Source organism: Marmota flaviventris, chromosome 2, assembly GCF_047511675.1.
Source record: "Marmota flaviventris isolate mMarFla1 chromosome 2, mMarFla1.hap1, whole genome shotgun sequence".
Classification (NCBI taxonomy): Eukaryota; Metazoa; Chordata; class Mammalia; order Rodentia; family Sciuridae; genus Marmota; species Marmota flaviventris.
This window is the reverse complement of record NC_092499.1, coordinates 157,786,475-157,801,009: the sequence shown is the minus strand read 5'-3', so window position 1 is coordinate 157,801,009 and position 14,535 is coordinate 157,786,475. Positions and strand designations below refer to the sequence as shown.

Below are 14,535 nucleotides of genomic sequence, written 5' to 3'. Positions count from 1 at the left end.
GGTTCAACTTTATTCTTTTGCATGTGGCTTATTGTCCCACACCATTTCTTGAAAAGACTGTTTTTTCCCCTATTCAATGGTCTTGATACCTTTATAAAAAGTCATTTGACCAAAGGGATATTGATTTATTTCTGGACCCTAAATTGTACTGCAATGATCTATATGTTAACCTCGTGCCACACTGTTTTGATTTATGGTCACTTTGTAGTAAGTTTTGAAGTCAGGAGATAGAAATATTTTTATTTTTTTCTTCTTTTTTAGGATTATATTAACTATTCTCTTTCCCTTGCAATTCTGTTTGAATTTTAAAATGAGTTTGTCAGTTTATATAGAAAAGTTAGGGAGATTCTGATAAGGAGTTCATTAAATTTGTGAATCAGTTTGGGGAGTATTGTGATCTTAATGTAGAGTCTTGTGTTCATGAATGTAGGATATTTTCCCTTTATTTAGAACTTCTTTGATTTAATTCAACAATGTTTTGTACTTTCTAGAATATAGGATTTGCATTTTTTTGTTAAAATTTTTCCTTCTTTGAATACTATTGTGAATAGAATTTTTTTGAATGTTCACTGCAAATTTATAGAAATTCAGTTGATTTTTATATATTGACCTTATTTCCTACAACCTTGTTGAATTCAAATTGGTTCTGAAAGTTTTCTAGTGGACTTTAGGATTTTCGGTTGACAAAAATCATATCATCTGCAAGTATATTTTTATTTCCTTTCCAACATGGATGCCTTTTATTTCTTTTTCTTGCCCATTTACCTTACTAGAATGTGGACTAGGATTAGCAAGACCAGGCATCCTTGTCTTGTTCCAGGTCTTAAAAATAAAGCATCTAGATTACCATTAAGTATGATGTTAACTGAGGTTTTTGGGTTAGATGCCCTTTCTATTGAGGAGCTTCACATACATTGCTGAGTGGTTTTTCTTTTCAATCATGAAAGAGTATTGGATTTTATCAAATACTTTTTTCTATGTGTATTGAGATGATTATGTCATTTTTTTCCTTATACTTTACTAGTGTGCTGTATTGCATTAATTTCATTTTGGATATTAAACCAACTTTGTATACTTGGGATAAATCCTACTTGGTATAATTGGTGTATAATTCTTTTATATATTGCTGTCTTTGAATTGCTAGTATTTTGTCAAGGATTTTTGTATTCATATTCATAGAAGATATGTCTATAATTCTTTCTTATCTACTTTTGTTATGCCTTTGTCTGGTTTTGTATCAGAGTAATAGAAGCCTTAAAATGATTTAGAAAGCCAGGTGTAGTGGTGCATGCCTATAATTCCAGCAGCTCTGTAGGCTGAGGCAGGAGGATCACAAGTTCAAAGCCAGCTTCAGTAACTTAAGGAGGCCCTAAGCAACTTAGTGAGACTCTGTCTCCAAATATAAAAAGGGCTGGGGATGTGGCTCAGTGGTAAAGTACCCCTGGGTTCAATCTCTGGTACCAAAAAAAAAAAGAGCGAGAGAGAGAGTTCAGAAGTGTTGAAAGAGTTTGTGAAGAATTGGCATGAATTTATTCCTTTGTGTGTTTGTTAAAATTCAGAACCATCTGGGCCTGGATTTTATGTAATTTTTTGATGTATGATTATATATAATAATTTTTTAAATAATTCTTTTTGTTTCTGGAAGGTTGGCAATAATGTACTCAGTTCTGTGTCTGATTCTAGTAATGTGAATTTTTGCTTTCTTCTTGGTCAGACTCACTAAAGATTTGTTAGTTTTATTCTTTTTATTATTTTTTCCAGATCTGTACTTTTATTTTAATTTTTTAAAAATTTATTTATTCTAATTTGTTATGCATGGCAGTAGAATGCATTTCAATTCATAGTACACATATGGAGCACAATTTTTCATTTCTCTGTTTGTACACAAAGTAGAGTCACACCATTCCGTATCTTCATACATGTACTTAGGGTAATGATGTTCATCTCATTTTACCATCTTTTCTACCCCCATCCCCTCCCTCCCCTTTGCCCTAAAAAGTTCCTCCATTTCTCCCATGATTCCCCTGCCACCCCATTATGGATCAGCATCCACATATCAGAGAAAACATTAGACCTTTGGGTTTTTTGGGGGATTGGCTTACTTCACTTAGCATTATATGCTCCAACTCCATCCATTTACCTGCAAATGCCGTGATTTTATTCTTTTTCAATGCTGAGTGATGTCCCGTTGTGTATATATACCACAAAATTTCCTTTTTAGGTTTTAATTAGTTATATATGACAGTAGAGTGCATTACAATTCATATTACACATATAGAGCACAATTTTTTATTTCTCTGATTGTACATGATGTAGCATTGCACCATATTTGCAGTCATACATGTTATACATTACCTAGGGTAATGATGTTCATCTCATTCCACCATCTTTCCTCCATCCATGTCCCCTCCCGACTCTCCCCTTTGCCCAATCCAAGTTCCTCCACCCCCCCACCCCCATTATGGATCAGCATCCATTTATAAGAGAAACATCTGGCCTTTGGTTTTTGTGGATTGGCTTACTTTGCTTAGCATGATATTCTCCAAATCCATCCATTTACCTGAAAATGCCATGATTTATTCTCTTTTAAAGCTAAGTAATATTTCATTGTGTATTTATACCACAGTTTAGTTTCTTTATCCGTTCATCCATTGGAGGGCATCTAGGTTAGTTCCACAATTTATCAATTGTGAATTGTGCTACTATAAACATTGATGTGGCTGTGTCACTATAGTATACTGTTTTTAAGTCCTTTGGGTATAAATTGAGGAGTGGGATAGCTGGATCAAATGGTGGTTCCATTCCAAGTTTTCCAAGGAATCTCCATACTGCTTTCCATATTGGTTGCACCAGTTTGCAGTCCCACCAGCAATGTATGAGTGCCTTTTCCTCCACATCCTCACCAACACTTATTTTGTTTGTATTCTTAATAGCTGCCATTCTGACTGGAGTAAGATAAAATCAGAGTAGTTTTGATTTGCATTTCTCTAATTGCTAGAGATATTTAACATTTTTTCATATATTTGTTGATTGATTATATAATCTTCTGAGAAGTATCTGTTCAGTTCCTTAGCCCAATTATTGATTGAGTTATTTGTTTTTTTGGTGGTAAGTTTTTTGAGCTGGAAGGTTGGCAATTTTGTCAAGGATTTTTGTATTCATATTCATAGAAGATATGGTCTCTAATATGTAGAATCTATATATTATATCCTAGAGATTAGTGCTCTATCTGATGTGAGTATGGTAAAAATTTGCTCCCATTCTGTATGCTCTCTCTTCACTTCACTGATTGTTTCTTTTTCTGAGAAGAAGCTTTTCAGTTTGAATCCATCCATTTATTGATTCTTGATTTTATTTTTTTCACTTTAGGAGTCTTGTTAAAGAAGTTGAGACCTAATCCGACATGATGAAGATTTGGGCCTACTTTTTCTTCTATTAGGCTCAGGGTCTCTGGTCTTAATTCCTAGGTCCTTGATCCACTTTGAGTTGAATTTTGTGCATGGTGAGAGATGGGGGTTTAATTTCATTTTGTTGCATGTGGATTTTCAGTTTTCCGAGCACCATTTGTTGAAGAGGCTATCTTTTCTCCAAAGTATGTTTTTGGTGCCTTTGTCTAATATAAGATAATTGTAATTTTGTGGATTAGTCTGTGTGTCCCCTGTTCTGTACTATTGGTCTACCAGTCTGTTTTGGTGCCAATACCATGCTGTTTTTGTTACTATTGCTCTGTAATATAGTTTAAGGTCTGGTATAGTGATGCTACCTGCTTCACTCTTCTTGCTGAGGATTGCTTTGGGTATTCTGGGTCTCTTTATTTTTCCAGATGAATTTCATGGATGCTTTTTCTATTTCTATGAGGAATGCCATTGGGATTTTGATTGGAATTGCATTCAATCTGTATATTGCTTTTGATTTTGACAATATTAGTTCTGCCTATCTAGGAACAAGGGAGATCTTTCCATCTTTTAAGGTCTTTTAAAAATTTTTTTCTTTAGCATTCTGTATTTTTCATTGTAGAGGTCTTTAACCTCTTTCATTGATTCCCAAGTATTTTATTTATTTATTTATTTTTGAGGCTATTGTAAATGGGGTAGTTTTCCGAGTTTCTCTTTCAGAGGATTTGTCACTGATGTACAGAAATGCCTTTGATTTGTGGGTGTTGATTTTATATCCTGCTACTTTGCTGAATTCATTTATTAGTTATAGAAGTTTTCTGGTGGAATTTTTTGGATCCTCTAGAATCATGTCATCTGCAAATAGTGATGGTTTGAGTTCTTTGTTTCCTATGTGTATCCCTTTAATTTCTTTCATCTGTTTGATTGTTCTGACTAGAGTTTGAAGAACTATGTTAAACAGAGTGGTGAAAGAGGGCATCTCTGTCTTGAAGTTTTATTCTTTTTAAAGAACTAGTTTTTGGTTCATTGATATTCTCTTTTTAAAAGTTGTTTTATTAATTACTGCTCTAATCTTGATTTTATTTGTTCTGTTTCATTTAGGTTTAGTTTATTCCTTTTATTCCTTATTTGATATCTTAAAATAGAAGGGTTAGGACATTGATTTGAGGGTTTTGTTTTGTTTTGGTGGTACTGGGAATTGAAGCTGGGGGTACTCTATCACTGAGCCTTCAGCCCTTTTTTTTTTTTTACTTCTTTCTTTTTATTTTAAGACAGGGTCTTTCTAATTTACACAGGCTGGACTCAAAGTTCAGATCTTTTTGCCTCAGCTTCCTGAGTGGTTGCAATTACAGGCATATGCCATTGCTCCTGGCTGAGATAGTTCTTAATTTAGGCCTTTGCAGCTATAAATTTCCCTTTGGAATTTAGATTTATCCCATAAGTGTTGGTATATGTGTCTTCGTTTTATTTATCCCATAAGTGTTGGTATATGTGTCTTCGTTTTCACTGATCTCAAAGTAATTTTTTATTTCCCTTTTGATTTCTTTTTTGACCTGTTGGCTATTTAGGAGTATGTTATTTAACTTCCACATATTTGTGAATTTATCAGATTTCCTTCTGTTGATTTTCTTAATTTAATTTCATTGTGGTTGGAGAATATAATTTCTTATTTTTACGCTTTTAAATTGAGAGACTGTCTCTTGTGCACTTGAATGTACATTGTTCTGTAGATAGATGTCTGTTGGGTCTAGTTTTTGATGTTGTTCAAGTTATTTGTTTCCATATTGATTTTCTGTATCATTGTGCTACCCATATCCATAGTGGATTATTGTCTTCAGCTGTTATTTATTGAATTGTCACATTCATTTATTTTTTATTTCATGTTTTGGTTCACTGTTATTAGTTACAGAAATATTTCCGTTGTTATCTTTTTCATGATGGGTTGTCTTTTTATCATTATAGTATTTCCTTCATGATCTCTAGTAACAGTTTTGTTTTAAAGTTTGTTTTGTCTGATCTCAGTATAGCCATTTCAGAGTTCTCTTGGTTGCTCTTTGCATAATTAACTTTTCCCATCCATTTACTTTCTTACTTTCTTTGTGTGTGTGTGTGGGGGGGGTGCTGGGGATTAAACCCAGGCCCTTCTGCATGAGAGGCAAGCATTCTACCAACTGAGCTATATCCCCATCCCCCATCCATTTACTTTTACTTCCAGTTTTTGAATTTCAAGAGTATGGTCTGTAGAAAATATGTAGTTGGGTCATTTTTTAAAATCCATTTTGATTTTATGCGATTTTGTTGGATTATTTAATTCATTCACACAGTGTAATTACTGATATAGTTGGTTTTACGTCTGCCATATTGCTTTTTGTTTACTCTATCTCAGTCATTTTTCTTTTATTCTTCCTACTTACTTTTGCATTGAGGGAATGAATATTTTCTGATGTACCTTTCTCATTTCAGTAGTGATTTTCTTCATGATTTTTGAGTGTTTTTCAGTCATTGCTCTAGAATTACCATATATACTTACTAGAATCAGCTTCAGATTTATATTTGCTTAAATCCAGCAATTTATAGAACTTTTACTGCTTCATAGCTTGATTCCACTCCCTCTTTTGGTATTGTTGTTATATGTTATATATAATAAGATTACAAGCCAGCAAATACATTGTTGAGAGTTTACCCTCTAGAGTTATTTCCTTACCCATAGCAATTTTACTTCCTTCTACCTCCTTTTGTACTGTTATTGGCGAACACATTACACATAGATTACGTTTTATTAGTAAACCTAACAATATATTGTATAATATTTTATATAGTTTCTTTTTAGTTCAGAGAAGTAAAGAGGAAAAATGTGTAAAATTACTAGAGTTCTTTGAATTTGAATTATCATATGGGTCACTTCCTTTCAGAAGAATTTCCTTTAGGATTTCTTAGATGTTGAGTCTGTTGGCAACATATTTTCTCTCTCTCATCTGAAAAGTATTTTTATTTCACTTTCAGTTTTGAATAATAGCTTTCCTAAGTTTTTTTTTTTTAATTTATTTTTTAGTTGTATCTGGACGAAATACCTTTATTTTTATTTACTTATTTTTATGTGGTGCTGAGGATCAAACCCAGGGCCTTGCACGTTCTAGGCAAATGCTCTACCACTGAGCCACAACCCCAGCCCCTAAGTTTCTAGATTAACAGTTTTTGTTTCTTTTTTCTTGCTTCATTCGTTCCACTGCTTTCTGGCCTCCCCACCCCCACCCCCATCCTTGCCCCAAGTCAGTTATTTATTTATTTATTTATTTTGGTGCCAGGGATTGAACCCAGGAGCACTTAACCACTGAGCGTCATCCCCAGCCCTTTTTTGTATTTTATTTAGAGATAGGGTCTCCCGGAGTTGCTTAAGGCCTTGCTAAATTGCTGAGGCTGGCTTTGAACTCACAATCCTCCTGCCTCGGCCTCCTGAGCTGCTGGGAAGCTATTAATCTTTTGGGGGTTCTCTTTTAAGTGACGCTTCATTTGCTCCTTTGCTCTCTCAGTACTTTCTCCTTGTATTTTAGTTTCAGCATTTTTACTGTTCTGTGTCTGTGGGTCTCATTCTGTTTATCTTACTTGGAGTTCATAGAGCTTCCTGGATTATAGTGATTTTCTTTTAATAAATTTGGGGGGTTTTCAGCTGTTATTTCTTGGAGTGTTTTCCCCCTTTACTCCTTTCTCTTTCTCCTTTACTGGTGCACTGAATTGTGTTCTGTATTTCTTTTCAGCTCTGTTTATTTTTCTTCATTCTTTTTCCTCTGTTTTTTTGGCTTGTATAATTCTTTTGTCAGAGGGTACTAGGGATTGAACTTGGGACGCGGGCACTTGACCATTGAACTACATCCCCATCCCTATTTTGTATTTCATTTAGAGACAGTTCTCATTTAGTTGATAAGTATCTCGCTAATCTACTGAGGCTGGCTTTGACTCATCCTCTTGCCTCAGCCTCCCGAGTAGCTGGGATCACAGGGTTGTGCCACGGCACCCAGCTTCAGTTACTTTTTAACTCTTTCCATTTGGTTCTTTTTGTATATAATTTTAAAATCTGTTGACATTCTCTATTAAATATGAATTTTCGTCATACCTTTGTTTTTGTCTTCAGTCGTCTTTAGTTCTGTATCTAACTAAATGGCTTACAGGTAATACTGGCCAATTTAAAATATCAATTAAGTCTAAGATCTGCTCATGCTCACAGGCAGCTGCTCTTGCTTTTTTTCCCAGTGTATGATTCATACTTTCTTGGTTTTAGCATGCCTGACTATTTTTGGTTGCAAACTGAACATTTCTGTTGGGTATTGGGCTCCCTTCAAATCCTTCTAGGGCTTTTATTTGTTTATTGACTGGCTGGATTATTTTAGTGTACTTGTTTCTCCCTATTATGCCTTTGGTTTTGCTTCTTATGGCGGTGTGATTTTTGGTATGCCTACAGTCACCCTTGGATAACAGTGGCACAGGTAGTGCTTCCTTTTGTTCTGGTCATACCCTATTATTGCTCTGATATTTAACAGAAATTTCTCTACAAACTAGTGAAGTTGGATTATGGCTTGGGATTAGTTTCTGAGATCAGTGTTTTTGCTAAATCCTGGAGGGCTCCTTCCAGTTCTCTTATTCTCCAATTGTCTTCTGTAAACTAGCTGGCCTGTGATCTTGGTTATTTTTCCAGTAGACTCATGGATCTCCTCCCAATTACTTTTTATAGCTTTCACCATTCTTGAGAGTTCCTTTAAGTTTAACTTTGCTGTGCTTTTCTGCAATTGAGATAATTTCCAGTATTTTCATAGGTTTTCTTGATTAGATCACTGTTTTCCCTTAGGAACATTTCCCAAAGTTTGGAATGTTTTTGTTTTTAAAATAATTTTCACCGGGAGCAGGTAAGTGGATCCGCTCCCTCTCATGTTGCAAGTTGATCCCTCCCATATGTTTCAATATCTGGAGAGAAAGGATCATTTTTATACATTTTACATATTTTGTGTTCTCCATAGTACTAGTGTTAGTCCTTGGCACACATAATATTGAATCTAGTGAAATTATGTTAATCAGTTTAGCATAGTGGTCAAGATAACAGATTCTAAGGTCAAACTACTGTATTAAAATCCTAGTTCCTCAATCCAATAGCAATGTTAACTTAGGAAAAGCCACTTAACTGTAAGCATAAGCATTTGTAAGTGGAATACTTCTGATCTCACAGGATTGTTGTGAGCATAAAATAGAATAATCTATGAGTAAAGGCCTTTAAAAGAGGGCTTGTCACATTTTAAGTGCTCTGTAAATGTTAGTGATAATTATTAGTCTTTCTTCACTAACACTGTATAATAATGAAGCTCTAACACAAAACTTGAAAAAATAGTAATCACAGGTATTCAAATGTCCTATTTGGCAATTAAATTAAAACGTATAGTGTAGGACTGAAGATAAAGTTTAGTGGGGAGAGTGCTTGCCTAGCATGTGTGAGGCTATATTCCTAGTACAGCAAAACAAAATTAAACACACACATGCACACACACACATAAATTTATAGTCTTGTTTTCTAAGACAAAATAATAAAATTTGAAACTTTCATTAGCCGTTTGTATATTTCTCCCCAAATACAACCCACATCTTATTTCTTTCCTATAGTTTCTAGCTGCTTTAAGGGAAATCTAAAATGAGTCATACAGTTTGGCATGTGACTCTCATCAGTAGGACACACTCATTACTCTGGAACCTTAAACATGATTCATGATTTTTCTGATGTTGTTAAATCCCATGTAGGCCTAAACAAAAATGCATCTATTCAGCTGTTACTGGCAGTAGTTTCTGTTTATAAAGTTGATTGTAACAGTGAGTTTATGAAATTGATTTTAGTGGTTTACTTCAAAAACTGTGAAATGTATTTTTATACAGTAGTCCTCCTTATTTGCAATTTTCCTTTCCAAGATTTCAGTTACCTGCTGTCAGCTCTGGTTCTAAAATGTTAATGAAAATTTCTGGAAATAAACTTCATAATTTGTATATTGTGTGGTATTCTTAGTAGTATGATGAAATCTTGCACAGTGTTGCACCATCCAGTCTGGAATGTGAGTCATCCTTTGTCTAGTGTGTTTACTCTGTACATGCTACCTGCCTGTTGGTCACTCAGTAGTTATATCAGTTGTCTCATTGATATGTTATTGCAGCATTATTGCAGTTTTTTAAAATTGCTTGTTTCTTGAATTGTCTATTAAACATTTTGGAACCAAAATTGACCACAGGTAACTGAAACGTAGAAAAGTGAAACTGAATGGTGGGGGGGGCTGCTGTGTAAGAATACATCCCACATTGCACTGCCACTGTTCAGGTAACCCTTAGTTTACTTAATAATGGCCCCAGAGTACAAGAAGGGTGATGCAAGCAATTTTGACATGCCAGAGAATAACTAACTATAAAATGCTGTTTTTAACCCAAGGTGAAAGTTCTCAATAAGGAAAGAAAAAAAAAATGTGTTCGGAAGTTATTTGGATCTATAATAATGAAACGCAGTATAGTGTTCAGTACTATCCACACTTTCAGGCATCCATTGGAGAGCTTAGAACATACTCCCTGTGCATAAGGGGGGAAATTACTGCATAGACATCATTATTTATGTATATGTATTATCTTTCTGTAAATACCTTCTTTATTTTAATTTCTTGGAATGTTTGTGCATAGATACATTGATATTTGAACTTTTGGTTTAGGACACATGTGTTTTTTCCTTTTTCCATGAAATAGAGGAGGAGTCAGCTTCTTCCTAAGGCAGAGCTACCTTGACTCCCAGCCATTCTGGATAGGGATGCTCCCTGTTTCTTCATGGAATTGTTTGTCAGTCAGGCATTGTTCTTCCTTCTGACCCAAGCTTCCATATTCTCTGGGAATGCATGTCTCAAGTTATCTTAGACAGTGGGACATGATAGAAAGGAGAGGAGAGGGCAGGGGTTGACCCTCCCAACTGGTTCTATTCTGATGGGTCTTCCAGAAGCTGTCCCTTGAGCTCCCTCTCTGGGCCTGGATCCCTCTTGTTTTCTCCCACCATCAGCAGCATCTCTCCTCTACCATATTGTAGGTATTATACTCTGTCTTCAGTCAGGCTGCTGATTTCCCATATTTCAGGCATCTCTTGTGCTTTCTTGTCCACAGAAGGTTCTGCCTCAGGTTTTCCACCATAGATATGCAATTACTTTGTTCAACTTTTCATATGGTCTTGGGTAAAAAAACTGCAGTGTGTTCTCGGTGTGTCATCTGAAGGCCCCAAAAGGTAATGAAAAGTTATTATATGAAATTAATTGGTTTTAAGATTCAGAGTGACTCTTATTTTAGATGCCCTTTGATTAAGGATCTCTTTTTAACCCAACGGGAAGCATGTTGATACTGTATTTGACAAAGTTTTTGAGGAGTCTGTTCCTTTGTTGACATCAAAATCTCTTGAAAAAAGGAGTTCCAAATTTATGTAGTATGTGTTGAATGTGTTTGCAGTTCTCTTGAGGGGAAAATATATTCAGTTTTCTTATTGGGCTTCTTTTCTCAAGATTGGCATCCTTACATGCCACTTTCCCAATACTGTGTTTTTTTCTGGGTAGTGGAGATAGAAATTCTTGTGCAGCTACATTCAGTATTCATTGAAGAGCTATAATACCTAGTGCTGTGTAAGCACTAGGGTATGAATTAGCCTGCCAGTGACCTGTTTTGTGACTAAAGTTTTATTGGAACACAGCCACACATTCATATATATCTTGTTTTGGCTACTTTCATAATACAAAGGCAGAGATTAGAGTTTGCATCTGAGATCATATGGCCCGGAATAAAATGCTTACTTTGTGAGGCTCAAAAGATGAGTATTGGTTTTCCTGAGTGTGGTAGCTGCTTGTTACAGGAGAAAGGAAGATATGAACTCTGAGGTGTAGGGGTTAGACAGAGAGGTAGATAGCCTCTTGACTGAACAGAACTTGGTTGTTTGGTGTTCTGTCTGTCTGTCTATCTATCTATCTATTTATTTATTTATTTTTGCATAGACTGCCAAGAATTGTCTTCCTGCTTTCCTTGCCACTTACTACCTCCCATGTGCGTGTGTACACACACACACAGTTTCTCATCAAGCCCTTTATGTACCAAATGCTAACAGCTTCTTCTCTGATCTGTCCTTAAATTCCTGTCCATAACCTTTCTTCTGATTATAATACAAATTGAGGTTCCATCTCATGTCCTTCCTCCTTCTCAAAGAGATATCACTCTCCTGAAATTCATTTTTTAAACTTCATTTGCTTTTCTCTGTATTCATCCCTGAATAGTATCTAATATTATTTCATAACTTTGTGTAAATGGTATACTGTATGTAGTCTCTTGTGACTTGCTTTTTTGGCTCAACAGTATATTTATGACCATTCACTCTTTTTTTAGAATATCACTTTTGTCTGGCAATCCAGTATATGAACATATTAGCTTGTTATTTTTGATGTCTTTATTTATTTGTTTATGTTTGATATCAAGGATTGAACCCAGGGGTGCATAACTACTTCTTTATTTTTTATTTTGAGACAGGGTCTTGCTAAGTTCCTAAGGGCCTTAATAAATTGCTGAGGCTGGCTTTTAAGTTAGGCTCTTCCTGCCTCAGTCTCCTGAATTGCTGGAATTAGGCGTGCACCACCACACCCAGCCCTATTATTCTCTTTTGATAGGCTTTTCCTCCCCTAATTAAACTGACTTTTGTTTTTTTATTCTTCTAAAAATAGCTTTATTAAGATTTAATTTATGTATTATGAAATGCACTTGATAGAGTAGTACAGTTATCTAATTATAAACACTTTGATCACAACTAAAGCAATGTTGTGTTTGTTAGAAGTAACTTCCCATCTCCCTCACCTTTCTTTCACCCGAACCTTGAAACAGCATGAATCTACATTCTGTCTATAGATTTGTCTATACTGTCATATAATTAGGATCAATACAATATGTAGTCTTTTGTGATTGGTTTCTTTGATTTCACATAATGTTTTGAGGTTTATCTATAATGTAGCATGTACATGAAGGGCTTTTAAATTGTTTACAGTATTTTTTTGCTAGATTGCTTTGTATGTGTTTAAAGAACTGTTATTTTTTGAACGACTTTCTATTAATAATAGTAAAAACTGGATCTCATGTTCTTAATCTTTTGTTGGAACTCTGGTAGGAAAATATAAAGATAATACCATTTATAAAAATACAGTTGAACAGTGGGTAGGCCTTACCTTTTGAAGAAATCACAGTGTAGTTAGGTTAGAATAAAAGGTTAATTGTACAACTATTGTGCTTACAGAGAGTAAGCACAATTCTAAGGAAATCTTGGAGAAGAAATGCAGTTAATTTCTTCACAGATAGTGTACAGGTGTTATAAAGAAAGTGACATTTAATCTGAGATATGTACAGGTATTATAAAGTAAATGACATTTGATCTGAGTCTAGACCTTGGAAAATTAATAAGATTTCAGGAAGTGAGTGCTGGTAGAGAGGAAGAAGCCTTTCGGAAAGGAGATGTATTAGGAAAGGGCATTGAGAGATGGAAGAGCATTTCCTAGGAACTTTTTGAGAGACCAAGTGTACCTCAACATTATGGCAGCAGGACAGGAGACTAGATCAGGCTCATTGGTTAGCACCTGCTTTGGGAATCATTGGAAAATTAGACAAGATTAAGACAGGCAAATTTATGTTTTAAAAGGAGGACTCTGATAGTATAGCAGGTGGGCTGGAAATCAGAGTCTCCTGGGGAGGCAATCCATAGGAAGGTTGTTGTGACCTTTTAGGTAGGATATGATAACCTAATGTTCCTGGTAGTAGGAATAAAAGAAGATGAAATGGAAAGGCATTTTTTAGGTAAAATTGACAGGACTTATTAATGTGGGTGAAATTAATTCTAAGATGAATACCTTGATCTCTCACTTAGAACAATTTGAGTGATTTGAGAATTTTTATTAAAATCTCCCACATTTGTCAAAATTAACTTGTGTTATAAGCCCTGTACTTTCAATGGATGAGTTTTCTGCTTCAGTTTGTTTTAAGGAATAAAATAAGACAATATCTTATAATTTATTACTTGAAGTGTTTTGTTTCCAGTTCAGAAATGAAACAGGTTCATATTGAGCCTAGGATCTGTCATTTTTAGACCTGAACAAACTACTATTAATTATCACTTCCTCATAGCCAAAAGAATGCAATGGTGTCAAGATTCCAGTTGATGCCAGTAAACCTAATCCAAATGATGTGGAGTTTGATAATCTGTATTTGGATATGAATGGAATCATCCATCCCTGTACTCATCCTGAAGACAAGTACGTAATTCATTTTTGTCACTGGTATCACAAGTCACAAAGGAAGTACCACATTATATTACATTGTTTGCTTATCATTATAGACCAGCACCAAAAAATGAAGATGAGATGATGGTTGCAATTTTTGAGTACATTGACAGACTTTTCAATATTGTAAGACCAAGACGACTTCTCTACATGGCAATAGATGGAGTGGTGAGTGCTAAAATAATTAATTTAGAAGCCTCCTTTTATTTTTGTTGTGTTCCCAGTGCGTAAAATGAAAGTCAGCTAAACAGTGAAACATGTTGATAGAGCCTATTGCTTTAGTCATTCATTCAGGCATTTTTTAGTACTTATTTTGTGCCAGGTACTGTGACATTCTGGGGATATTGGTGAATGCCCTTCTTTTTGAAGGACTTTCCATTAAAAGGAAGGAGACATAGATCCATGAGTGAGTTTAGTTACAGGTACTCAATAATACATGTAAGGTGTTGAGGAAGCCAGGGCTGCTATAGAAATTAGGAGATAGAGAAGACGACTTTTATCCCATTTCTTTAAGGATGAAGAATATTGGAGATTGGTAGCCATTGTGTTGAGGAATGAATGGGAGTTGTGGAAAGGAGGGATGACCTTCCAGATTCTTAAATGTGCTGCTGGGTTAACACACTTTCCATGCCTTTGACTACACTGATACATTTGGATAACTACAAGTAATTTGGATTGAAAAAGGAGGTAGAGCAATAATTCAAGACAGCCTCACATGCCACTCTCAGGAGTTTGGACAGTGAGCAGTAATCTCAGTAATTTAAGAGCAGAGTATCTTACTGACTTATGGT

At 35.1% G+C, this 14,535-nt stretch overlaps 1 protein-coding gene across 2 annotated transcripts in view; it reads left to right on the top strand.

Moving 5' to 3' along the window:
* Xrn2 (5'-3' exoribonuclease 2) overlaps positions 1–14,535 on the top strand; it is a 76,454-nt gene that overhangs the window by 7,006 nt on the left and 54,913 nt on the right. For both annotated transcript variants that reach the window (XM_027920015.3, XM_027920023.2), the window contains exons 2-3: positions 13,590–13,717; positions 13,801–13,912. In XM_027920015.3, the coding sequence (XP_027775816.1) occupies positions 13,590–13,717; positions 13,801–13,912 (240 nt within the window). The remainder of the gene's footprint in view (positions 1–13,589; positions 13,718–13,800; positions 13,913–14,535) is intronic.